Raw genomic sequence first — 27,866 nt, forward strand, 5'->3', positions numbered from 1 at the left:
TCTAGAAAAAGAACACCACCTAAAACTTTAGAAAAAAACTAAACAAAAGAAGTGCACTTTCAGCTGCTTTCTGAAGGATTTATAATCCATGAGATTTCTCAGCTCCATGTGTAGCTCGTTCCACAACGTGGGACCTGTGACAGCGAAAACCCTGGTATGAAGTGTCTGGAGATGACAGGCCTTAACAATAAGGACAATAAGTAGGCCTTAGTCTGAAGATCTTAAGGAGCATTGGGTAATGTACCCTCACCAATTTGTTAGGACCATCAGTATGCAGGGCTCTATAGACAAGGATCATTAGCTTGAACTGATTTCTGTACTTAACAGGAAGCCAATGAGGTTGGTAGAGTGTAGGGGAGATATGCTCCCTAAGAGGACATGAGATGATTAAAAGTGTGGCTGCGCTTTGTAATAATTGAAGTATCCCAATCATGTCTTTTGATAACCCTGCATATAAAGAATTGCATTAGTCTAGGGTAGTCAGGATAAATGCTTACATCACTATTCAGAATCAGTAACCAATAGAAGATATTTTAACAGATGGAGAGCCCGAAGCTTAAAGAAAGCTGACTTGACTACAGTAAAAAGTTGGGGCTCAAAAAGCCCAGGTCCCAAATAAAGGGTGTGAACACAAGAGGCATTCCATCCACAATGATAAGTGGAGGGTTGGAGAGAGAGGGTTGTCGACTCAGCCATAAGGCTTCAGATACAATGAACAACCTCCCAAGGGAAGTGATGGAGGCAAATAGTAACAAATTCAAGAAAAGCTTGGGATAAGCTAACAGAATCCTTATTTGCTAGAATATGAAGGTAAAGCCTGAGATCAGGTAAACTCTCTATCAAAAATGGAAAATGGACAGACTAGATGAGAATTGCCAAGGCCATCACATTCTCTGTTTCCTATAATCATTTACTAGACCTACAAAGAGGGGAGGGGGGGGTATTCCAATAAGAAACAAGCCTGAGCAATGGACAAAAAATTAACCATGCTAAAATTTTTGGTTTAATTTTCTCCATTCCAAAAACATAGCAGAACTAAACAAGGTACAAAAGGCAACAAAAATGATAAAGCGGTACAATCTTATCCCACATAAATCCAGCTGACATTCAAACACAGGGTAACCATATATATTTTGCAGCTGAATATCAACTTATGCAGTTAAATGAGTACTTTCACATTAAAGTCCCTTTCCCATCTGAAGCAGTTTTTTGAAGGTAACATTTCAGAATGGAGACAAGATCAGTAATCATGGCTGTTCAAAAGGGGAAATTTTTTTTTACCTCTTTGAATTTAATGAAGGTTTATCGCCACCATTCCCATCAGAAAGGATCATCAGCATTTCCTTCGATTCGTGGTATTGGGATGACAACTTCCAGTTTCAGGTCCTGCCCTTTGGATTGGCAGTGGGTCCATGTACCTTTTTGAAAGTGATGGTGGTGGTGATAGCAGTGTTGTGTAAGGAAAGTATTTTGGTGCATCCTTACCTGGGCGATTGGTTGATACTGGCAAAGACATATAAAGAGAGTGTGTTGGCCACCCAGAGGGTAGTTTGGTTCTTACATTTGGGATGGATAGTCAATTTCCTCAAAAGCACTCTCCAATTTTCTCAAGTTCTGAATTATCTCTCTGCGAGGTTCGACACAAGGATGAGCTGGCTTCATCTGACAGACCAGAGAATCCAGAAGTTGTCTCAATAGACTCTGGCCTTTCTAGACACCAGGAATCCAATGGTGTGAACCTGTCTTCAGCTTTTGGTGCCATGAGCCCACATGCACCCTCTTCAGATGTTTCTGCTCTAAAGGTAGATTCCTCAGTTACAGGACTGTGTTCTGTCACTCCCAATTCCAGTGTCGATCAGGAGGAGCTTGAAATGGTGGATGGACTGCAATCACTTGCGCCAGGGGTTGATCTAGATCCCCCTGTCAGGGTGACTGTGACATCAGATGCCAGTCTGATGGGCAGGGATGCACAGAATCTGGAGCAGTTTTGTTCAGGGCTAGTGAATGCCCATAGAAGCAAGTTGGACCATCAATCGATTGGAGGCCAGAGCAATTCACTTAGCGCTCTTGGAATTTGCTCCTTAGTTAGCAGGTCAAGCTGTCAGGATCATGTCAGACAGTGCCACAGCTGTAGCTCACATAAATCATCAAGCAGGTACAAGGAGTCCTCAGGTGTCGGAGATAGATTTATTCCTTGAATGGGTGAGAGAGAATTTGGAGGCCTTGTTGGTGACGCACATAGCAGGTGTGAATAATGTGTAAGCAGATTACTTCAGTCACAATGTAGTTAAGGAAAATGGTTTCTGTCTCAATTGACCATCAATCAAATTGTGGCCAGATGGCGTTTACAGGAGTTGAATCTGATGGCAACCAGCAAGAATACAAATGTTCACAGGTTTTTCAGCTGCAAAACAGACTCCCTTGTGTCCAGAATAGATACATTGGTTCAAGCCTGGCCAATGAAGGCTGTGCTGTACGTGTTTCCCTTACAGCACATGATAAGAAGAGTGCTTCAGAAGATATCAGGACACCTGGGGCTAGTGATTTTAGTGGCGGCAGGCTGGCTGCATTTATCATGGTATACAGATCTCATGCATTTGATGAGGGGCAAGTCTCTGAAGCTTGTCTCACAAAGAGTTATCGCAAGGCTTGGTTCTTCACAAAGATCCAGATTCGTTTTGTCTTACGGCTTGGCCCTTGAGAGGACACAATTAACAAAGAAAGGGTATTCCCCAGCCATAGAGGCTACCCCTTTTAAGGGCTAGGAAATTTTCGACTTCCTTGGTCTACATACAAGTCTGCACTCCTGAGAAGGCATCAGTCAGTACCACAGATTCTGTATTTTTTTGCAGGAAGGTCTTTCTAAGGGTTTAGACTTAATATCTTAAAGGTGCAGGTTGCAGTTCTTTCTTCCTAAAGAGCACATGTCCTAGGAAGGCTGTTATCTCCCCACATAGATACCTCTCGTTTTTTGAGAGTTATTAAGCATATTCAGCCATTGCTACAGCTTCCTGTGCTGTCCTGGGACCTGAATTTGGTCTTCTTGTTCCTGGTGGGACTGCAATTTTTGCCTCTCAAGGATATATCTTTGAAATTGCTTACTTTGAAGATGATTTTCCTAGTCGCTATTTGTTCTGCACAAGGGGTTTTGGAACTGCAAGTGCTTTCTTCTAGAGAACCTTTCCTGTTGATTACAAAAGCAGGGTTCAGACTCATACAGTTGTTTCTTTTTTGCTAAAAGTGGTTTCAGCTTTCCATCTGAATCAGTTTCCTTACCCTTGTTCAGGGATAATATGCCTGCAGAGGATGATGGACTTTTGCAGGCTTTGGATGTCAGGTGGCCCCTTTTGAGATATCTAGGAGTGACTCGAGCTTTCAAAACCCAGATCATCTCTTTGTTCTATACGGTGGAGTACAGAAAAGGGAGGTGGCCACTAAAACTACAGTTGCATGTGGATTAAGGAAGTATTCCACCAATTTATGTAGATTCTGGTATTCCCTTGCCTAGGCAGGTGCGAGCACATTCCACTAGAGTTCAGGCTTCCTCTTGGGTGGAGTTGCACATGGTATCTCCCTTGGAGATCTGTAAGGCAGGAATATAGTCTTCCTTGCATACCTTTTCTAAGCATTACCGCTTAAAGGTCAGGAGCAAAGAGCAAATCTTCTTCGCCTCGGACGTTTTGCGGGGGACTTGGGCAGTGGCCCTTCCTGTCTGGACTGGTCTGAGTAGATGAAGAAGGTGGTGAAATTACTTAATATCTGATCATTTCCTTTCCTTGAGTCCAGGCAGTCCAATCTAGGACCCTTTGCTGTCGTAGTTCAATAAGTTTTCAGTAAAAAAAAAAACCCCAAAAACAAAAAAAAAAGAGTAAATAAAAGAAGATTCAGAGATATCTGCTGATTTACTCTGTAGGTGAGTGATTTCTTCTATATGGTACAAACTATTTTACTTTAATTTCCTTTTTCCTCTGGAAGTCAATATGAGGACAGAGCCTACCCTGCAGCCCTTCAATATAACCATTGTCAAAACAGAAAACAACAAACAAGAATAGGATCAAGCAAGTAACCAAAAAGATCAATTGAGCAACTCCAGAACAATGTAAAGAACATGGTATGACTAACCACTCTTGCATATACTTGGTGCTTGAACAACCAAGGTTTCCGGTGTAATTGCTCAGTGTTCTTGCAAAAAATGAAGTATCAAGGTCTGCGAATCTGCAATAATAAGCTTCGAGAGGACAGTAGTAAAAAGACAAACAAAGAAGGGCATCTGGACTGATCCGTGGTACTACAGGAACGAAAATTAACGGGTAAGAACTAATTTTCCTTTCCCTGTACGTACCTGGATCAGTCCAGACCGTGGGATGTACCAAAGCTTCCCTATCCCGGGTGGGACAGAGACAGTCCCGCTCGAAGCACTTGCTGCCCGAAGGAACCAAAAACTGGGGCTCGCACATCCAGATTAGTTAAAATGTGGCTGCTGGTTTCATTGCCAGCCGCTATTGGCTCCCACTCCTTGAGACTCCTGAGAGAGATTCAAACGTGCTCGTGCCAACAAACAGCAACAGGAAGGTATTTGCAAATTCATTGCCATTGTTTCGAATGCCTACTTAAGGATGACTTCAATCCTTCTATCCTGGACTTCCTTCAGTGCTGCTTCCCCTTTGACCAGGATGGTGGTTAGTTTGGCGACAGCACATACTAAGGCGTCAACCTTCGAGAATCACAACTGCTCCCTTGCCTTCGGATCGAAGGGGTACAGACCCACCAAGGAACACCCACCTTTAAACCTCACTTCCAGAGCATTCCCCTTAAGATCAATTAACTCATGCACTGTTTCCGGGAGGGGAAAGAAATATGACGCCTTACGCCAGGTAACCAAGCTGGGATCCTTCTTTTGTAACCCTGTAGCGTCACCCTATCTATGTCGATCGTTTTCAGGGTCTGAGTCAACAGACTTGGCAATTTGTCCTTGAGAAAGAAATGGAGTAGAGTCCAATGTGACTTCAAGTCAGGTAAAATTTTCCCCCATTCCAGAGGTGCGGAATCTGAGTCACCACTGGAATCATCTGACAGGTCATGATCCTCATCCTCCCATAGCTCACCAGGGACAGCCTCTCTATGGCACTTGCCCGACTTGGACACCAAGTGGAAAGACCCATGATGTGTTCCCTTCTTACGGGGATGCTTTGCCTCTGCTAGATTCCCTTCTAGAAAGGCCTGTAACCTTGGGAAAACTCCCTCCAGAAGGAGAATGAATCCATACCAGGGCCCATAGGAACAAACATGGCACTCTCTGAACCCTGCCCTGGGGATGTCCCTCCCATCAAAAACAAGGAGGGGGGGGGGAGAAGTCCATCATATTACCTCCTGTGCTCCCCGCCACCAAGTCCTCCAAAGGTAGGGGAGATGCTGTCCAGACAGCGCCAGCATAGGTGAAGAGGGAGCAACAGCCGGATTACCTTTATATGGCAAGCCTCATCAACAGAAAGGCTCTTAGACTTTTAAGCCCCCCCCCAGACACCATTATCCACCACCAAAAGATCCCTCTCCTTCCTCTCCTACATGCACACCAACATGTGTGCAGATATACCTGTGTAATTATGCTTTCAGATCTAGGCTGCAGGCTTTGCTGTGGCCTAGCCATCCATCACACAGCTGACCAACAGGACCTGTGACGTAGAGCCTAGAAGCAAATGCTACTCCACCCACCGACCCGTACTACCTCCACTAACTCCCCGGAAGTGTTGGGAGAGGGCTTTAACACCGAAGGAAAGAAACAACCCGGGAAGGAAAAGGGGAGGGGCCTTTCACTCGCTCCTTTTTCTTTTGCTTCCTGAACTCAGCCTGTTCTGTCTGAGAGCACGATTGTGTCAGCAGTTACCGGGGTAGAGGGCACAAGTCTACACTGCTAAGCTCTCCTTTGTCTTGAAGCTCAACTGCTCAATTGAGGGAGGGACCAACCTGAGATCATCTCAGGGGCTCAGTCTCTTCCTTTTTTGTTCATATCTTTTTTTTTTTTTTTTTTTTAATACTGGTAATCCCCACAGAGAGATGCATGTCCACCATCTGCTGGAGAATACTGGCGAGCTGTCAGGGCAGGACTATATGTCAGTGAAATCATCAAATCCGTTTACTCCGTCTCCATCTGCTGGTAGAAGTGCATAACCCATTGGTGTGGACTGACCTGCCTGTGTGCACTGAAACTGGATTATGACCCCTACGGTTTGTTATGGAAACATACAGGTAGTTTTTGTTGTAGGTAAGAAGGTTTTTAACTTGTGTGCAACCCAACTTGAACGTCTGTGTCTCCTGGAAAAGTGGGCTATAACATGTTAAATAACATGAAACTATACTAGTGAGATTGAGGAAGCAGTTAATAAGACTGATAACTAACTAAATGATAACTACTCCACATGTTCCCCAACATCCTACCTTTTGGCAATGTATCTTACCTGAGGGTGTCCTGAAGGTTATTGCCTCGGGACAGAGAGATGGAGCGGAAGAAACCCTGGACAGCAGGAACTGTGTACAATAAGAGAGTCTTGGACAAATCCTGCTGGGATCAAAACTTTAATGTTAGGAACACTGAAAGTCAAAATGAGATTTCAGTACAAAGTCCGTGAACAAAAGCTGATAATAAGGGTCTGATTTTAAAAACTATTTACATGTTTAAAACTGGGTTTAACATGTGTAAATGCACCTTACATGTATAAGTGGGCTTTTGAAAATTACTACAATATATGCCATTGATTGTCCATAGGATATTCATCAGTAAGTGCACTTTATGCAGATAAAAGGCTTTTGAAAATTGCTACAATAGTAGCCTAGTGGTCAGAGCAATGGACCTTGAACCAGGGAAGCCAGGTTTCGATTCCCTCTCAGGAAATACTATGGAAAATTATCTCTCCCTCTGGCAAAAATAAATGTGTGAATAACCTTTTTACAATCCAGTGGGAGCACTGAGAGGAGAGGATCACCTTTATTTATTTTTTTAAAAATGTTTCTATACCGTTTTTACAAACAATGTTTAGTCAAAACTGTGTACAGATAATATTATTCTAAAAAATGAAAGCATATAAGTAAACAATCTCTAAAAAGTTACAAAAGCGTATTATATAAAATAAAAGCAAATTAATACATAGTTATTAAAAACAAATGTAACATCACATAGTGATAATATTAATAAGATAGGATGTGATTGGTGAATAAGGGGAGAGACAAATGAATGTGATGATTATTTATTTAATAGGTGTAATTTTAAAAGCAATTTGAAAGAGATGTGTTTTTAGGGATTTTTTGAAATGATTTGAATTGGGTATGGCTGGTAGTGCCCGCCACCGAGAAAGCTCTTTTCCTAGTAAGCTCTAGGCGGGCCTGTCGAGGCGATGGTACATCTAAAAAATGTTATTCATTGATCTTAAATGTCTAGAAGGTTTATATATACGAAGGAGAGAACATAATGTAGTAGAATTAGAATTATGAATGAGAGAATGTATAATAATTAAGATTTTGAACTGTATTCTGTATTTGATAAGTAACCAATGTAATGATTGGAGTACTGGGGTAATGTGATTTTTAATTGAAGAACCTGATAAAATACGGGCAGCTGCATTTTGATTGAACTAGTTGAAGTGATTGTAGTGTATTATCCGGAAGACCTAAGTGTAAAGAGTTGCAGTAATCAAGTCCCAAAAAAATAAGTGATTGTAGAATAGTTCGAAAATCATGGAAAAAAAAGTAAAGGACGGAGACATTTCAGGAATTGTAATTTGTAGAAGGAGTTCCTTGTAACCAGAGATATGTGTTGCTTCAGAGAAAGATCAGAATTAATAGTCAAGCTTAAATTTTTGGCTGATTTAGAGATAGAAATAGAAGTACCGTTAAATAGTAAATGTGATGGAGGGCCTATAGATGATTCTGTAATAGAAGTGAGATGAACTATTTCTGATTTGGCTGGGTTTAGTTTCAACTGGTTGTGTGAAAGCCAGGTGTTGATCGTTGTAAGGAATAAGGATACTAAAGAAAGAGTGTGAGTCCAAGATGTATTATAGGGTACCATAAACTGTAGATCATCAGCATAGATTTTAAACCGCAGGTTTAAAGAAGCAAGAATGCGGCAAAGAGGTAACAGATAAATGTTAAAAAGAATAGGAGATAGAGAAGAACCTTGGGGGACACCTGATGCAATAGTAAATGGATTGGAAGAATGATTATTTATGATAACTTGTTGAATACGGTCAGAGAGAAATGAAGTGAACCACTGTAATACAGAACCTGAAATAGAGATCAGAATTTGATGATCGACAGTGTCAAAGGCAGCAGAAATATCTAAAAAGACAATGATGTAATCTGTGTAGGAATCAAAGGCTCGAAATATAGTGTCAAAAGAGGTTAATAGGAGAGTTTCGGTAGAGTGACCTTTATGGAACCCATGTTGGTTTGTATGCAAAATGTCATTTTCTATAAGATAATTTGATAGTTGGAATAAAACTACTGATTCAATAACTTTGGCTAAAGATGTTTTTTTGTGTTTGTGTTTTTCTATACCGTTAAAGTGTTAAAGTGGTGATGGGCCTAAGATTACTAGGGTCAGAGAAATCTTTTGATTTATTCTTTAAAATAGGAAGAATAGAAGTTTTTTTAAGAGAAGATGGAAAGTGTCCGGTTTCTAAAGATTGATTGACTAATAAAATAAGGAAATTGCTGGCATGAGGACCCTAATGCTTTAAAGAAAGCTCCAGAACATGGATTATCAGGCGAATTTGAAGGATTTTGTTTTCTTATGATACTTTGTATAGTGTTCTCAGAAACTAGTGTAAATTCAGACCAAGTATAATTAAGAGTCAATATTATTATAAGAGGGTAAAGGTAGTTTTGCTAATTGGTTGGATATATCTGTAACTTTGGACTTGAAATACTTGGCAATTTTATTACAAGAAACCGTATCATGAATAATAGGACTTCCATTTTGAGAAGCAGTTAGATTTTTTACAATATTAAATAGTATATTGGGGTTACCATTTGCCTTAGAAATTTTATTAGCATAGTAAGATTTTTTTGCAAGGTTTGTATTTTTGTTATAATGAAGTAAAAGACAGTAATATGCACTTTTTGTTTCTGGTGTTTTATTCTGTCTCCATTTACGTTCAAGTTTCCTAGAGAAGTTTTAAAGAATGTAAAGTGTTAGTATACCAAGGAGCATTTACTTTTTTGTTATTTGATCGTATTTTTATTGTTTTTAATGGCGTGATTACATCGAATGCTGGTGGCTCAAAGAATCAGTAAGATTATTGGGGAGAAGTAAACTATTGGGATATATTATTTAGTGTGTTTGTGTGTTTTGTTTTAAATAGTCAGAAAGTCAGGCAACAAACAGAAGTCTGTGTGTTTGTATTTCTCAACCCTCCCATCCCTCTCCCACCCACCCCTAACTCATCCTTTAATTTATAGGGAGGTGTCACTTTCACACTTAAAACAAATTTAAAAAATCAGCTTTTTAACAAACTCAGAAATTCCTCACACCTTATCAAGAGTTGATCATTCCCTTGTAGGTCACTACCAGATATAAATTGGTCACACCTCACTCTCGACACAGTCCCCTAGGCCTCATCGGGGTGCCTTTTTCCTCTGCTACTGCCACCCGCTCAATCCCACCTTTTTGATCCTTTCCGCCGACTTACCCCTCCCTCCACTTTCACTTCCCTTTTCTCCCCCCTTACTCCCCTGAATCCAAGCATCAAGTCTTATGTCTTTTACACTATTTTACAGCATTAATGTCTTATAGTTATCTCGCATTCAGTTTATGTTTTCATTTGTTCCTTGCATTCTCCAAATGTTCTGATGCTCTAATATTTTATGTACAAAGTGTTCCGATGTTCTAACGTTTTTTGTTCTATGTAATCGCCACTCACGACAGTTCTGTTACACTGTAAACCAGTATGATCTGTATACTTTACAGGAATGTCAGTATATAAGAATTCAAAATAAATAAATAAATATATAGTGAATTCATTAATACATTTAAAGGACCCTAATCATACGCAATCCTACATCCATTGCAACCTAAAAATAACTAGGAACTGAAAAATTTAAGATGAAGGCAGCAATCCAGCAGCAACAAGAGAAGGGCCTCCCAGTCTTTAACAATACCATTTCCCAGGCTAGCATATTTGAACTGTGTCCGAGAAAAAGCCTTGTCATTGGCCAGATTAAACTATGGAATACGTTACCATCTGAATTAAAGCTTGACAATTTTCAGACGTTTAAGAAGAACCTAAAGACCTAGTTATTCTGGCAGGCTTTCTGTGTGCAGATATGAAATTGTAAGATCCCTAAGTTTATTAAGGCTCCACATTGGCCATTTTAACTATTTTATGCTATTAATTTGATGCAATTTTTTAATTGAAATATTATGATTTTTTATGTAATTTTTTGTAGTGTTTTAAGTATTTGTTATTTTAGATTTATATTTTAATTGAATACAATATTGTATGATGTTAGATTTTTAATGAGATTGTTATGTATGCATTTTAACTGTTTGGAACCGGTATGATGTTTTATGAATATCAGTATATAAAAACAAATAAATGTATGAATTTTTATCTGCCAATGAAAAGTTGTATGTGTGCATCCGATGCAAAGAGCTCCTATCTCTCAGAGAACGAGTCCGATCTCTGGAGGCTAGAGTGGCAGACCTGGAGGAGTTGAGGCAGACAGAGAGGTATATAGATGAGGCCTTCAGGGACATAGTAGCCAAGTCCCAAGCCTTGGAGGAGGAAGGTCTCATGATCGGAAAACATCAACCTGGTGTAGCAGGAAATGATCCTTTAGCAAGGACCTGCTCTCCAGGTGGTGCATTGTCCTCTCGCACCAAGGATGTGTCTCCCAGGGCTTCTGCCAAGGAGATTCGATTATTAGGAATGTAGACAGCTGGGTGGCTTGAGGGCGTGACAACCACCTGGTAACATGCCTACCTGGTGCGAAGGTGACGGACCTCATGTGTCACCTAGATAGGATTTTAGAAAGTGTTGGGGAGGAGGTGGTTGCCGTGGTACATGTGGGTACTCTTAAAGAATGTGGGAGAGAGGTTCTGGAAGCTGCCGCCTGGGCCTCCAACCGATTGATGTGCCAGCGAGTCTGAATCGGTGACCAGATCCCCTGTGTGGACCGGGACAGGCAGACCGCACCCCAGCCCGAGAGACTGGCGACCGTGGTTACTATTGTCCACTGTGGAGCTTGAAGGGGCATTCCCCGGAGAAGATGGGGAAGCGAATGCCACCACTGCAAGGCGGCGACGGTAGAGGCCGAAAGAGGGAGGACTATGTGAAACTGTTCCGACACCGGCTGCCAACGGGATTTATTTATTTATTTATTTTTATATACCGCGGTACATATAGTAATACATCACCTCAGTTTACAGTAAACATTAATATTAGCAACAGGCTTTACATTAAAATGGTTTAAGCAGTAAGTAAACAATAAGATAACAATAAGGAGTTAGCAACGAGCTTTACAAATAACAGTTTCAAGAGTAATTAAACAATTAAATAGCTTAAGGCTATACTTAAATAACATTTCCATAGTTCAATATATAGGTACTGTAGCTATAGCAAATACGTTACAATATAGCAAACCGTTACAGATAGCAAAGCTTTCTGTAACGGTTGCATATGAGCAAAGCCCAGGGGACTAGGTCGATGGTGGAAGCCATGGACCCTAAGACCTGCAAGTAGTCCCAGGCTGTTGGAAGAGGTAGCGAGAGTAGATTCCGAATCTGGTTGATCAACTTGAGGGCCCACGCACGAGGCAAAAAGACCTTGCCCACGCAAGCGTCGAAGTGAGTTCCCAGGAACTCCAACTCCTGGGAGGGCTGAAGGTTGCTCTTGGAAAAATTCACTATCCACCTGTGAGACGCGAGGAGAGCTAATACCCGATCCAACGCCTGTTTGCAAAGAGCCTCCGACTTGGCCCGTACAAGCCAGTCATCCAGATAGGGGTGAACTAAGATGCCTTCCCGGCGAAGGGCCGCCACCACCACCACCATGACCTTGGTGAAGGTGCGAGGTGCGGTCGCGAGGCCGAAGGGCAGCGCCCGAAACTGGAAATCCCGGTTGAGGATGTGGATGTGAAGATACTTCTGGCAATCGTGGTGAATCGGGATATGGAGATACGCCTCTGTCAAACCGAGCGAGGCAAGGAACTCTCCGGGGCGAACTGCCGCGATGACTGCTCGCAAGGTTCCCATGCGAAAATGTGGGATCTTGAGGGCCCGGTTGACCTTTTTGAGGTCTAAGATTGGCCAAAAAGCCCCGTCCTTCTTGGGAACCACGAAGTAAATAGAATACTGGCCTGCGCCGAGCTCCTTCTCTGGAACCGGGACCACTGCGCCCAGACTCAGTAGTCTGGCGAGGGTTTGCTCTACCGCTTCCCACGTGAGACGCCTGCATGGGGAGAATACAAAGAGATCCGGTAGGTCGCGAACAAGCTCGAAGGCGTACCCATGTAGGACAATGTCGAGGACCCACAGGTCCGACATGATTTTGACCCATTCCTCGAAGAAAAGGGAGAGGCGGCCGCCCAGAAAAGAGACCGAGGAATGGGTTGACTGAACTTCATTGTGTGGCAGGCTTAGGGGTGGAGCTCGAGGACTGGCCCTCATGAAAGGAGCAACGCCCACGAAAGGGCTGCGACCAAGACTGAGACCGAGAAGAATAACCCCTGGAAGAGCCACCTCGTCCGCGGGTCGTATACCATCTCTGTCCCCGGAAATGAGGACAGGAGGGTGTAAAGGAGCGTGATTGTTTTGGACGGTCCTCCAGAAGCTTATGAACCTTATTTTCCCCCAAGGAATCAATAAGCTTCTCAAGATCCTCTCCAAAAAGCAACTTACCTTTGAAGGGCAACGTGCCCAGCCGTGCCTTGGAGGACAGGTCGGCCGACCAATTACGCAACCAGAGGAGTCGTCTGGCTGACACCGCTGAGGCCATCGCCTGGACGTGGAGGAGGTCGTAGAGCGCATCAGCCCCATATGCGATGACGGCTTCCAGACGTTCAGCCTGCTCCGCCTCTGCAGACGGGAGGTCCTGGGTTCCGAGTAATTGTTGAACCCACCTGAGACCTGCCCGCAGCATGAGACTGCTGCAGATAGTCGCACGGGACCCCCAGAGCCACGACTCTAAAAATGTGTTTCATATGTGCCTCGAGCTTGCGGTCCTGTCTGTCCTTCAAAGCCGTCGATCCCTCCACAGGGATAGTGGTGTTCTTGGTGACCGCAGAGATCGAGGAGTCCATAGTGGGAATTTTCAACATATCTAAACATTCCTCCGGGAGGGGGTAGAGCTTGTCCATAGCATGCCCCACCCAGAGTCCCGCTTCGGGAGCCTCCCATTCACACAAGAGCAGCAACTTATGCATGGGATGAAATGGAAAAGCGCTTGCCAGAGCCCTGAGTCCCACCAGGACCGGGTCCATATTTTTGGGCAAGGAGGCCGTAAGGATATCCGCGGGGGGCCCCTCCAGCCCCAATTCCTGGAGGACAAAGAGGATGAGGGGCTCCCTTTGAAACATGCGGAGGACCCTGGGATCATTCCCCTCCAGGGGCGGAAGGGTGCTCGCTGAATCAGATGTGGGATCAGGATCCGGAAGAACTGGGGCCATCGGGGGTCAGGGAGGGGGCCACCCCCGGAACCACCCGCACCCGAAGCAACCCCGGAGGCTCCGCGGCCGGGCAAACAGGAGCACTGGATGGCCGGCGCCATCTTTAAAATGGCACGGGCCATCCAGTGCTCCTACCATGTGACAGGGGCCGGCCAATGGCACGGATAGCCTGTCACATGGTAAGGGCAAAGGCCATCGGCGCCATTTTGATTAGTGGCAGCCGACGGCCCGAGAGTGGGAGATCGCTCCCGGGACCCCCACTGGACCACCAGGTACCTGTAAAATGTTTTTTGGGGGGGGGGGGGGGTCGGGAGGGTGGGGGAAGCTAAGGGATTAGTTTTAAAGGGTCGGGGTGGGTTTAGGGGTTATTTTTGTGTGCCGTTTTTCCCGCCCTCCCCCAAAACAATAAGAGAACACCCACGAACAATATCGTGGGGTTTTCCTATCGTTTTGGGGGGACCCCCGATTTCTGACAATTTTGAAAATATCGTACGATATTTTCAATCGTCCGAAGCCCGATTCACATTCCTAAACCAAACTCTCCCTCGTTGTCTTCAATCAGTTTCTTTTTTGCTTTTATATTTTATTTATTTATTTATTTTTACTCTGTCAGAGGAATTTCACTTCTCTGACCAACGAGGGCTGCTGCTGACAGGCAGCGGGTCGGCAAAATGGGGGAGAGGCTGGACCACCAGCTTAAACCCCAGGCAGCAGAAGCAAAAAGCTGAAAAATCAAAACTACACTTACCCCAACCAGGTAACATGAGAGAACAAGATACAGAGAGAGAAGCCAGCCCCTGACAAGAGTCCTGCCTGCAAGCTCAGACCTCCAGAGGTAAACTCTCCTAAACTTCCCGTTATTATTTTTCTTTTTTTAAGCCAGATCCATCCAACAAAACAGAAGAAAAAGCTAGAAACTAAACAACTATTCCTGTTAAGCTAAGTGGGGAACCGTAGGCGAGACCCACATCTGCTGGAGTCAGAGGAATACTGAGGGGACACAGAGGGCGCTCTTACTAATAAGGGTCCGCCTTCTCAGCTTTTGCTCTGACTCCATCTGCTGGAAGGGGGAAACAACCCATGGTCTGGACTGATCCTGGTACATACAGGGAATGCAGGTTTATGCACCCGCCATCTGCGGAGACAGAGAAATACTGAGCTACTGCAGGTGGCACCAGGGTTTTCAAGCAGTGTCAGCGAGGCTCTTCTCTGTCTCCATCTGCTGGTAGGGATGAATAAACCCAGGAGTCTGCTCTGATCCGGGTACGTACAGGGAAAATGCAGTTATTGGCACAAAGCCTGCACTGCTGTCTTTTGCACATTCTTCAGTGGTGATATTGAGCAGATTTTCAAAGTTAGATGACTAGATCCCACTGTGTTAAAATTGCTCCTCCTCCCACTAAGAAGCTACATTTAGCTATCTAGATTTACTAAATGGCACATTTAGCTGCTTAAAAAATGGGTGGCTCCGGAGGAATTCCTAGGGAGGACTCATGACTTAAGATGGCGAGCTGTATGAGACCACTAAGATTAGGTGGCCAATCCTGGCCGGTCAGCAGCAGTCCTAAATCTAGCTGGTTAGATTTAGAAAGTGTGCTTAGGACATAAGATATGTTTTCCAGCAATCTTTTGCACTCCTAGCCCATTTGAAAATGTACCTTTTTGATTTCTGATAACTTTTATTTTGCTGTAATCACTCTCAGTAATGCAAACTAGGTATGATAAAGTCTTTGGCTACCTCCGATGCTGCTGTCACATAGGATAACTTATTTCCCCTGAAGGAAGAGCAGACTATACCTCTGTAACCTTTTTCTGCACAGGAGAGGGTACTGGGCTGTTCTCAGTGCTGTCTCCTTCACTCTCACTGTTACTTCCCTCGGTGTTGGCACTAGTGACACTAGCCCCGCTAGCATGACGCATCTTTTTCTTATCATCTCTGATTTGATTCTGATGTTTGTAATGAAGTGCAGCTTCAAAGTTCATCACTGCCCAGGCATGCCATGCCTACAAAAGCAAAACCAAAAACACCATTTAGTGCAGCGATCCAATCCCAAACCTGTTAGCTGTGCAAGGCAAATAAACCTTACAAAATGCAAAATGTTACAATAAACACTGAGGCTGATATTCAGCTCTACTTATCCAGCTAAGCAATGGCCATTGAATGTCGAGCTGCGATCGACAGTCACCACTTAGCCGCATTAAGAACATACCCAGCCAAGTAGATAAACAGATACCTGGTGGACGGGATGTGGAGACACTACTTATCCGGTTAGCTTAGCTGCATAGATGCTGATATTTGGACTTATCCGCTGCTGAATATCACATGTAAGATACCCGGATAAGTCTAATGGTTAGATCAGTGGGTTCAAATCCTGCTGCTGGTCCTTGTGACCATTGGCAAGTCACTTCGCTCTCCACTGCCTCAGGTACAAACTTAGATTGTGGGCCTACTGGGGACAGTGAAATTCCTACAGTGCCTGAGAGTAATTTGCTTTCAATTGCCTGAAAAAGCAGAATATAAATCAATTAAATAAAAAAATAAAAATACATATTGGACCCACTAAGTGCTGGAGATGCCAAAGAAGTTTACAATATTAATTCAGACAATTCTAAAAGTGGGTTCAGTCCTCAGCCCCAGCACATGTTTCATGCTTCTCCTGGGTGCTACTAGAAAGGAAAAGGAAACCAAAAAAGAACATTTGGATCAGATCAGTTGGCACTGCAATAACATGTAGTTACAACAATATAAACACGGATATATCCCATAGGAAGTTGTAAAGAAGTAGCCCTAAAACTCCCTCCTTAGCTTGGTCCACCTTAAAAGCCAGAGAGAGCGAGCTTTGGGGGCAGGGCCCCTCAGAGGAAGATGATGGTCTGGGACCCAGATGAAGATAGTCAGGCCAGGCCCAGGTCTCTAGGAGAAGGCAGCTCCTGCCATATTGCTGTCCTAATGGTGAACCCTGTATATGAATGCTGAAGGTATTTGTAAATACTGCAGAATTTAAACAAGTCATATGCACTGTAAATAAAAACACTCAAAGAAAGTCTTGACTGCTCATTTACTGTGCCACAGAGGTTTTTCAGCAGCATGAACATTTCCCCTTCACAACCAATAGGAGGTATTACTACAGTGTACCTCAACCAAAAAATAATATAACTTCAGATCTAAATGAAAACGTGAACTTTTTCATAGTTTTATGTGTATTTTGCTGGATGTTTAAAGAAAAATTAGTTCTTACCTGTTAATTTTCGTTCCTGTAGTACCACGGATCAGTCCAGACCGTGGGTTGAGCCTCCTTTCCAGCAGGTGGAAAACTGAAAGGATATTCTACATGAGGACAGAGCCTACCCTGCAGCCTTTCAGTATAACCATTTTCAAAGCAGAAAACAACAAAACAAGAATAGGATCAAGCAAGTAACCAAAAAGCTCAATTATAAAAAACATGGTACGCTCTTGCATATACTTGGTATTTGAACAACCAAGGCTTCCGGTGTACTTGCTCAGTATTCTTGCAAAAAATGAAGTATCAAAATCTGCGAATCTGCAATAACAAGCTTCGAGAGGACAGAAAAGAAAGACAAAACAGGGAAGGTCGTCTGGACTGATCCGTGGTACTACAGGAACGAAAATTAACAGGTAAGAACTAATTCTCCTTTCCCTGTATGTACCCGGATCACTCCAGACCGTGGGATGTACCAAAGCTTCCCTATCCCGGGTGGGACCAACACAGTCCCGCTCGAAGCACTTGTCACCCAAAAGAACCAAAAAACGGTGCTTGCACATCCAAACGGTAGTGGCAAGCAAAAATATGCAGTGACGTCCAGGTGGCGGCTCTGCAAATCTCTTGCGGAGAAACAGATTGACTCTCCGCCAGGAAGTAGCTTGAGAATGTAGCGAATGAGCCTTTAGGCCCTCCGGAACCGCCTGACCTTGGCAAAGATAGGCCAAGGAAATCACCTTCTTCAACTACCGCGCAATAGTGGTCTTAGAAGCCGGTTTGCCTCGTTTGGGACCACTCCAGAGGACAAAAAGATGGTCTGAGACCCAAAAGTCATTGGTGACCGGAGTAGAACTCGTTGGACATCCAGTTTACGAAGATCACCTCCAGCGGTACCTGCAATCTCCTCTGGGGAGAACGCTGGAAGCTGTACCGACTGGTTGACATGGAAGGTGGAGACAACCTTTGGCAAAAAGGAAGGCACCGTCTTGAGGGAAACACCTGAATCGGAGAAGCGCAAAAAAGGTTCCCGACAGGACAATGCTTGGATCTCGGAAACCCGCCGAGTGGAGGAGATAGAAACAAGGAAAACTGTCTTGAGAGTGAGGTCCTTTACCGTAGCCCGACGGAGAGGTTCGAACGAGGCAGCACAGAGGGCCCGGAGGACCAGATTAAGACTCCACGATGGGCAAGTAATGTGAGCGGGTGGACGCAGGTGTTTGACTCCCTTCAGGAACTGAACCCACGTTCCTGGTTGCCCGCTAGGGGATGACCTCGACCCGTCCAAGGAGAGAGCCGAGAGCGGAAACTTGCACGTGCAGGGAACTGAAGGAAAGGCCCTTGGAGAGACCCTTCTGTAGAAAAGAAAGAACCAACGAGACCGGGGCGGAGCGTGCTGAGACACCTGACTCCTCACAAACAGTCTCAAAGACCTTCCAAACGCGCACGTAAGCTAGAAAAGTTGACTGCTTCCGGGCTCGCAGCAAAGTGGAGATAACCTCCTCCTTATAGCCCTTGTGCCTCAGGCATCGCCGTTCAAAAGCCAGGCCGCTAGACAAAAGCGATCGGCCTGGTCAAAAAATACAGGCCCCTGCCGAAGTAGACGAGGAAGATGGCCTAGCCGAGCCGCAGAGGTCTGTCCGTCGCCAGGTTGACGAGATCCGCGAACCATGGTCTGCGAGGCCATTCGGGTGCTACCAGATCCACGGGTCCTCGGTGGAGTTCTATTCTCCTGAAAACTTTTCCCACCAGAGGCCACGGGGGAACATGTACAGAAGGACGTCCGTGGGCCAAGGGAGAGCCAGAGCATCCACGCCCTCCGAGCCGTGCTCCCTCCAGCGGCTGAAGAACCGATTGGCCTTGGCATTGCGCAAGGTCACCATGAGGTCCAGGTGAGGGGACCCCACCTGTTGACAATTAGATCCATGGCTTCTTCCGAGAGTTCCCACTCTCCCAGATCGAGCGATTGACGACTGAGAAAATCGGCATGAACATTCTCCTTGCCCGTGATGTGGGAGGCCGCCAGGCAATTCAGATGTCGTTCCGCCCAGACGAAGAGACGGCTGGCTTCTAGGGCCACCAGGCGACTGCGTGTGCCCCCATGACAGTTGATGTAAGCCACGGTGGTGGAGTTGTCAGAAAGAACCCTCACCGCTTTGCTGTGTATCAGGGTCAGAAACTCCTACAGAGCCAGACGCACTGCCTGGGCCTCCAACTGATTGATGTGCCAGCGAGTCTGAACCGGCGACCAGATCCCCTGAGTGGACTGGGACAGGCAGACCGCACCCCAGCCCGAGAGACTGGCATCCGTGGTTACTATCATCCACTGTGGAGACTGAAGGAGCATTCCCCGGAGAAGATAAGGAAGCGAAAGCCACCACTGCAAGGCGGCGATGGTACAGTCCAAAAGAGGGAGGACTATGTGAAACTGTTCTGACACCGGCTGCCAACGGGATAGCAAAGCTTTCTGAAATGGTCACATATGAGCAAAAGCCCAGGGAACTAGGTCGATGGTGGAAGCCATGGACCCTAAGACCTGCAGGTTGTCCCAGGTCGTTGGAAGAGGCAGCGAGAGCAGATTACGAACCTGGTCGATCAACTTGAAGGCCCGCAAACGAGGCAAGAAGACCTTGCCTACTCGAGTATCGAAGTGGGCTCCCAGGAACTCTAACACCTGGGAGGGCTGAAGCTTGCTCTTGGAAAAATTCACTATCCAACCAAGAGACGCAAGGAGAGCTAATACCCGATCCACCGCTTGTCTACAAAGAGCCTCCGACTTGGCCCTTACAAGTCAGTCGTCCAGATAGGGGTGGACTAGGACTCCTTCCTGGCGAAGGGCCGCTGCCACCACCACCATGACCTTGGTGAAGGTGCGTGGTGCGGTCACGAGACCGAAAGGCAGCACCCGAAACTGGAAATCCCGGTTGAGGATGTGGAAGCGAAGATACTTCTGGTAATCGCGGTGAATCGGAATATGGAAGTACGCCTCTGTCAAATTGAGCGAGGCGAGGATCTCTCCGGGGCGAACCGCCACGATGACCGCTCACAAGGTTTCCATGCGAAAATGTGGGATCTTGAGGGCCCGGTTGAACCTCTTGAGGTCTAAGATCAGCCGAAAAGCCCCGTCCTTCTTGGGAACCACGAAGTAAATAGAATATTGGCCTACGCCGAGCTCCGCTTTCGGAACCGGGACAACTGCGCCCAGACTCAGTAGTCTGACGAGGGTTTGCTCTACCGCTTCCCGCTTGAGACGACCCCATGGGGAGAATACGAAGAGATCCGGTAGGTCGCGAACAAGTTCGAAAGCGTAACCGTCTCGGACAATGTCGAGGACCCACTGGTCCGACGTAATTTTGACCCATTCCTCGAAGAACAGGGAGAGGTGACTGCCCAGAAAAGGGACCGAGGAATGGGTTGACTGAACATTGTGTGGCAGGCTTTGGGGTGAGGCGCTGGGATTGGCCCTTGCGAAAGGAGCGACGCCCACAAAAGGGCTGAGACCAAGATTGAGACCGAGAAGAATAACCCCTAGAGGAGCCACCTTGTCCGCGGGGCGTATACCTCTTCTGTCCCCGGAAGCGAGGACGGGAGGGTGTAAAGGAACGAAATTGTTTTGGACGGTCCTCCGGAAGCTTATGAACCTTATTTTCCCCCAAGGAGTCAATAAGCTTCTCAAGGTCCTCTCCAAAAAGCAACTTACCTTTGAAGGGCAACGTGCCCAGCCGTGCCTTGGAGGACAGGTCGGCCGACCAATTACGCAGCCAGAGGAGCCGTCTAGCGGATACCGCCGAGACCATTGCCTTCGCCTGGACGCAGAGGAGATCGTAGAGCGTATCAGCCCCATATGCGATGACAGCTACCTGAGACCTGCCCGCTGCATGAGACTGCTGCAGATAGTCGCTCGGACCCCCAAAGCCAGGACTTCAAAAATACATTTCAGATGGACCTCGAGCTTACGATCCTGTCCGTCCTTCAGAGCCGTCAATCCCACCACAGGGATAGTGCTTGGTGACCGCAGAGACCGAGGAGTCCACAGTGGGGATCTTCAACATATCTAAGCATTTCTCCGGGAGGGGGTACAGCTTATCCAAAGCCCGCCCCACCCAGAGTCCTGCTTCGGGAGCCTCCCATTCACGCAAGAGCAGCAACTTGTGCATACGATGAAAAGGAAAAGCGCTTGCAGGGGTCCCTGAGTCCCGCCAGGACCGGTTCCATATTCTTGGGCAAGGAGGCCGTAAGGGTATCTGCAGGGGGGCCCTCCAGCCCCAATTCCTGGAGGACAAAGGGGAGAAGGGGCTCCAACTCCTCACGCTGAAACATGCGGAGAACCCTAGGATTGTCCCCCTCCAGGGGTGGGAGGGCGCTTGCTGAATCTGAAGTGGGATCGGGATTTGGAAGAACTGGGGCCACCGGGAGGTCAGGGATGGGGGCCACCTCTGGAACCATCCGCACTCGAACGGACCCTGGAGGTTCCACGGCAGGGCAAACAGGTAACGGCGCGGGGCACAGAATTTTCGCCAGGGGGGGCCTGGGGGGGAGCCCTCCTCCTCCTGCAAGCTAGCCAAATAGGATTTATGCAGGAGGAGGACGACAAATTCTGAGGAAAAACTAGCCTTGGATTTCCCGGGGGGGGGGGGGGGGCGAGGGGGGTCAGGGATCACATCCTGGGGGGCCTTGGGACTCAAATCGGGGGGGGGGGGGGGGAAAAAAACGCAAAATTCTGGCTCCCCAGCCCCAGGCAGCTCTGAATCGGGAGCTGCAGAAAAATGGCCACCATTCCTGGGCTTTGCCGACCCGGGAACGGCCTGGCCATGCGTTGGGGGTTCCGTCCCCAGGCTAAATTTGCCTGCCCTGCCGAGGAGGGGCCTTCCTCGGCAGGCAGGTAGGTAGGTAGGTAGGTAGGCTGAGTAGAGCTCCTCGCGCGGCAGGCTGCTGGCCACAGCATCCTCAGCGAAGAGGAGCCACGTGCTGAAGAAAAAAGTTAAAAATAGAAATAATTGGCAGTCAACCGGCAGGAGCAGAGGCAGGGGAGTGAAGCCTGCATGCTCCTGTCTGTCTGTCTGCCGGTTTGAATCCCAGGTGAAACAAAAATTTGTCTTCTTATTATTTTATTTATTTATTTAAACTCAAACTGAGCACAACAATGGAGCACTATGCTCCCTAGGCAGCCGGGGGGGGGGATACGAACGATTGGATCACCAGCCTCGGTCCCCACACCTGGAAGCAATCACGGACTCAGGCTATGCTCCGCCCAAGGGGCAAAGCCCCCCTGAGTCCGGCAAGAGCCAGGAGACGGGACTGTCTCCTGCACAGAATAAAAATTAAACTCTTCAATTTTTATTTATTTATTTTTTTTTTTTAGAAAGAAATCCGACCAGAATCCCTAAGGAATAAGTACTTGCTTGATCCAAGAAGAAAAAAGAAGGCTGACTAGCCTAAATCAGGAGACCGAAGGGTGAGCTGTTCCACCTGCTGGAGACAGACAAATACTGAAGGGCTGCAGGGTAGGCTTTGTCCTCATATAGGATATCCTTTCAGTTTTGGTCTGTCTCCACCTGCTGGAAAGGAGGCTCAACCCCACGGTCTGGACTGATCCGGGTACATACAGGGAACCTCCTATTCAGGCTACTTTCTTTCTATAAGGAAAAAATGTCTTATATGTTAAATTTCCTTTCCTTTAATCCTGCCACACCAGTCCAGATGAGTGGATTGTTCCTTCCTGTCAGCAGACAAAGTTTCCTAGCATATAGCCGGATGGACCCAGGACCAATGGGTTATGTGCTCCCCTGCCAGCAGATGGAGATGGAGTCAGGTTTCAAAGCTGACGTCACCTTAGATACTCCCCTGCAGTGACCTCAGCCCTTCAGTATCTCTCCATCTCCAGCAGATGCAGACCTGCTTTCCTGATGGGGATCGCTGTACCTTTTGGAAGAAGAAATTCTACTTTTAAATTGGAGAAAAGATTGAGCCCTGCTTGCCTGCTGTGATAGCTAAAGGTCCCTCCCCCAGTTGAGAATTCCTGAGGTGATTTCCGAGATCCCTCAGAAGTGTGCCTTGGTCCGATAGCCGGTTCCCGGCATGAACGTGGAGTGGAGGAGTAGCCTAGTAGTTAGAGCAGGGGGCTATGAACCAGGAGACCAGGGTTCAAGTCCTTGTGACCTTGGGCAAGTCACTTTACCCTCCATTGCCTCTGGTACAAACTTAGATTGTGAGCCCTCTGGGGACAGAGAAATAACTGCAGTAGCTGAATGTACTCCACTTTGAAGGGCTGAAAAGAGTGCGAAAAGCAGAATAGAAATAAATAAACTTTGCTGCTCAAGCAGATGAAAGGCAGTGGGTGCAGGAAGCAGAGCGCGGTGGTGATGGCCTAAGCCCTCTCCATCTCTGTACTCAGCTGGTAAGAGGTGAGCCCAGGTAAGTTTAAAAAAAAAAATAAGGAAGAAGATTTACCTTCAGAGAAGAGGGGTTTTGATAAGACTTCCTCCGGTCTCCTTGCTCAGCATGCCCTACGACCATCGTTCCCGATCCCATTGGGGCTTATGAATGGGTTGAGCAGTTGCCCAGTGGGCTAGGCCCCGCTTTAAGCTTGGCAAACCGTGTGGTAGGCCGCGGCAGCGCCATCTTGCGCGCATCTTTGTGCATCTCGTATTGCCCGCCATAGGACGTCAGTACGCATACTGTGCAGCTCTGCCGTGCGCATAACGTCATGCAATACTTACACGCACACTAAAGTAAGCCCAGGGAAGGCACTTCCAAATCACAAGACCCCCAACTCATTCAGGAGGCCTTAAGTGAGCCACAGATTTAGGAACAGGTCACCAGCCAGAAGACGCTGAGAACTGCGCGTTTCCAGCAGGCTTCTGAATAGCACAAGAGGCCTCATGGAGAAATCTAAAGAATTCCAGGGAGAATGCCCCTAAGGGAGTAGGGCCTAAAGGAACAGAAGCTTCAGAGATCCCATCTCCAATTGGGGATAAATATGGGGGCTCCAAAAACTGGCTAGGGTGTTTCACGGTGGCAATATGTTCTAGGAGTCCTGAAGTGAAAATGGCAGCTGTTCCTGCCAAAAGCTCTCACTCAGGGAGTAGGGTGCCAGGGCCTACATGTAGGAAGAAGAAGAGGACTCAATTCCCATGGAGGTTGACCCTGCTGACATAGAAATGGAAGCCTCAGAACTCTCGCCAGGCATTCCTCTGTTTTCGAGGCAAGCCACACATAAAATCCCCCAAGCAGAAGAAGTGTGCTTGCAGCCACAAACAGGTTCGGCGGCCCTTCTCTTCCATCAGGAATGTGAGCGGTCAAATCAGAGTGAAAGAGCTCACCTCCAAAAATTGGAGGAACCTATCTCCAATATCAGCAACACTGCTGATACAAAAAGAGCCTCAAGCTGTTCTGGAGTTGCTCTACTGTTTCCTTTTTTTTTTTTTTTTATTATTAAAAGGCAAAGAAGCCAGAAGAAGGGAAAGGATGGGAGGCAGACTCATAATCTCAGAATCAATCAAACCCCCTCCTCCGGGGCTGGGAACCATCTGAGAAGGCATGCTACTTTGCAATTATAAAACCAAGCACCTGGTGCGGGATACCGGAGAAACCCCTGCCTTACCCCAACCTCAAAGGCTAGGCAGGACTTGTCAGAAAACGTCTTGATGCACCCCCAGTACATCCTACCATCGGCAAGAGGTAGAATATACGCACCACATATAAGTAGCTGTGATATTACAGAGCAAACTGTGCTCTCCACCTCCATCTGCTGGTAGGGAGGAACAACTCACTTATCTGGACTGGTGTAGCAGGGCAAGGAGGAAATTTTTTCATTCTTGTTTAATGAACAGTTGGGTTTATCACGTGATGTATCTGTTTGCGTCCAGATTCACATTTTAAGAACCCGTGACTCATTACCTATACCAGTTTCGGTCATGCTCCGTAGCAGCACTGTAGTATTGTAGCACTTTGGGAATGGTGCTTTCATTGATGCCCTGCAGGTTCAGCTGCCACTCGCCAAGTTTTAAAAAGCATCTAAGCAAAAAAATGAATATGAGAAAGACATACATAGTGATCTAGGTTATGCTCTTCCAAAGCTGAGAATGCCAGTAAAACTCTGTCCCATAGTCACAACTCAAGCCAGCCAAGTCAAGAAGTTTGCCCATCTTCAGAGTAAGGGGAAAATGCATTTTGTTCTAGACCAATTCTTTCCATGTTATAAACAGAAAACCATTGCTTTTTGCAGCACAGGTGAGCAGAATGTGAAGTATTTTATGAAAATGGCATAGTGTGTCCTGCTGCATTGCACCCCCTTCTCCAGTAAGGAGAACTCACAGTAATGTAGCCAGACTTCCTCTTTCACTTTTTAATTTACAGCTAGTGGCATGCTGGGACCACAATATTATGCATAAAGAGGGCCATTTTACAAAGTACTTCTGCTGTAAAATACTGCTTTATCTGCAGAAATGTCTCTTTAGAAAACTGATAAGGTAAACATAACATGCATATCCTCTGAAAACTCAGCAAATCAATAAATTCAATCAGAGGTCCTAGGCAAAACTACACGCCATACTATGTTTATTTTATATAATCTGTGTACAATAATGTTTTCAAACATACAATTTTTTACACACATATGGACCACTATACATATGTTGCCTATCATAATACCATCATTACCTAAAATACCACATCACATATACCATACATGCATTACCTGTCAATCATTCCGTACATACCATTCACTCAAAGCCATGGACCACCATGTACACGCATAAGTGTGTTAGTTTTAATAAATAAGGCAACAAGTGAAGACACGGTTCAGCATTTGAAAGGTTGATGTCCCTGAGGAAGCCCTAGAGTTGGGGTGAAACGAGGCTCTCGGACGACTGGATTATATGAGGACAGTATGATATGATACCAAATCATGATTGCATTCAATGAGACAAAGTAGCAAGGTAAGAATAGGGGTAATATAGAACATATGCATTTGATAACTAGAAGACATTTATGTTCTAAAGTATGCTTGAATTGCCTGATGTAATGATCAAAATATTATGAAAAATCAGTATTACAGTATGCAAAACACATTGTGTTACACGTTGATCAAGGTTATACTGAGACAACTGCAGTTGTACTTTGCAAAGTATGTTTTAGTATGGATATGGTTTTATGTGAGTGTTTAGGTGAATGGTATATATGGAATGATTGACAGGTAATGCATGTATGGTATATGTGATGTGGTATTTTAGGTAATATGATAGGCAACATATGTATAGTGGTCCATATGTGTGTAAAAAATTGTATGTTTGAAAACATTATTGTACACAGATTGTATAAAATAAACATATAGTATGGCGTGTAGTTTTGCCTAGGACTTCTGATTGAATTTATCGATCTCTAGAAAACTGCACATAAAATGACAAGCATATACAGTATGTGTGTGCACATTTAGACGCATGGGGAGAGGCATTTCAGGGCAGGGTTGGGACTTATGTGCATCCTTTTAATTTTAAAAAGTATATGCTTCAATTTTCTCAGTAAAACTACATGCACTAAATAGGTTTAATTGTGTGCGTGTGGTTGTGCCAGGATAATTCTCAAAGCAGACTAATGTATGTAACTTTACTTTGGAAACTGATGTAACTTATGATGTTAGGAAATTACCACCTGAAAGATCAAAATGACATATATAAAAACTCTTCTAGGAATATAACTATAATATATGTTTCTACTCCTTCACCTTGCAGAATCCCTGGAACTGACTGAAAGCAGGGAGTGCATGCTTAAAGGTAAATGCCAACAAAGCACAAACTTGAATTCTTATTCTAACTGCCAATCACTTCCCCACAGGCTCCAATCGGTAAATGATATGCCTTGGAATTGTAATATATATAAATTATGCTTGGCTATAAGAAAAAGGATAAAAATGAACAGCAACCTGAATGTGAATATAGAATCCACTAATTCCAAAAAATTATAGCACCATTATCTTGTTAAAACATGAGATTGATAACAAGATGCATAAACCATATGAATTCAGTGAAGCTCACATTATATATAAACAATGACTCTGATCTTTCCCCAGATCAGTCCAGATGCATGGGTTTTTCTCCCCTACCAGCAGATGGAGACAGAGAGAAGAAAAGCTTTTACTGTACAGCAGCCATTGTGCCACCTGTAGTTGCTCAGTGTCTTCAGAAGAGGTTGAGGTGCAAAATCTGCAGTCAGGATTTTTCTTAGAGAAATTGCTTCCATGGGTGATACCATCCCCTGGTACAGTATGAATGAGCAAGGGTTCAGCAGCCCCTGGGAGTCTTGTCCTGAATGAGTGCCGGTGGTCTGGTTCCCTCTGTTCCTACCCCATCCTCTCTCCTTCTGGCTCCAGAGCTTCAGTCTCAGGGAAGTAAATCTTGTTTCATATTAAAAAGGGGACAGTTGTTCTTTGTTCTGATTGTGGCATTAAAGTTTGAAAAAAGAAAAAGAAAATACTTTTGCTGAGAAAGCCAGGGCTTAGAGAGAGGAGAGAATGGTCAGGAGCCAAGCAGAGTTTGGTTTTGATAAACTCTCGCAGTGCTGAAAGACAGCCTCTGAGGTTTTTTTGCTGTGCCAGAACCAGCGTGTTTGGCGCAAGTGCAGACATGTCGGCTCCAGTGGAATACAAGTTAGCAAAAAGTTCATCATCTGGCCTTTGTGGGACTGGCAATGGGGAGGGTCCCTTCACTTCTGGGAGTGCCGTGAACATGGGGAAGAAATCAGTGCAAAGGAAGCCATTACCGCAGGTTGCAGAAGGCAAAATGGAGGAGCTCTGCAGTGTGGGAATGGTGGCCATTTTGTCTTCCCTGCATGAAGCACAGTGTCGGGAGGGAGAGCAGAGGCTTCTCCACTATAATCCCTGGCATCAGATCTTCCAGAATCAGCCCTAGAGGAGTCCGAGGGGGATGGATGATTCCCCAGAGGGTGAATCTGGCCCAGAGAACACTTTTTCTTCTGAATTTGTACTGCTCA

General features: G+C 45.7%; 1 protein-coding gene across 8 annotated transcripts in view; it reads right to left on the reverse strand.

Annotated features, from left to right (window-relative positions):
* MTOR (mechanistic target of rapamycin kinase) overlaps positions 1 to 27,866 on the reverse strand; it is a 284,248-nt gene that overhangs the window by 76,649 nt on the left and 179,733 nt on the right. For 6 of the 8 annotated variants that reach the window (XM_029578922.1, XM_029578924.1, XM_029578923.1 and 3 more), the window contains 3 exons: positions 24,778 to 24,893; positions 15,457 to 15,665; positions 6,456 to 6,559 (listed from right to left, as the gene is read on the reverse strand). In XM_029578922.1, the coding sequence (XP_029434782.1) occupies positions 6,456 to 6,559; positions 15,457 to 15,665; positions 24,778 to 24,893 (429 nt within the window). The remainder of the gene's footprint in view (positions 1 to 6,455; positions 6,560 to 15,456; positions 15,666 to 24,777; positions 24,894 to 27,866) is intronic. The other 2 variants (XM_029578927.1, XM_029578921.1) reach the window with 1 other exon arrangement.

The sequence above is a fragment of the Rhinatrema bivittatum genome, chromosome 15 (genome assembly GCF_901001135.1).
Source record: "Rhinatrema bivittatum chromosome 15, aRhiBiv1.1, whole genome shotgun sequence".
In the NCBI taxonomy this organism is placed as follows: Eukaryota; Metazoa; Chordata; class Amphibia; order Gymnophiona; family Rhinatrematidae; genus Rhinatrema; species Rhinatrema bivittatum.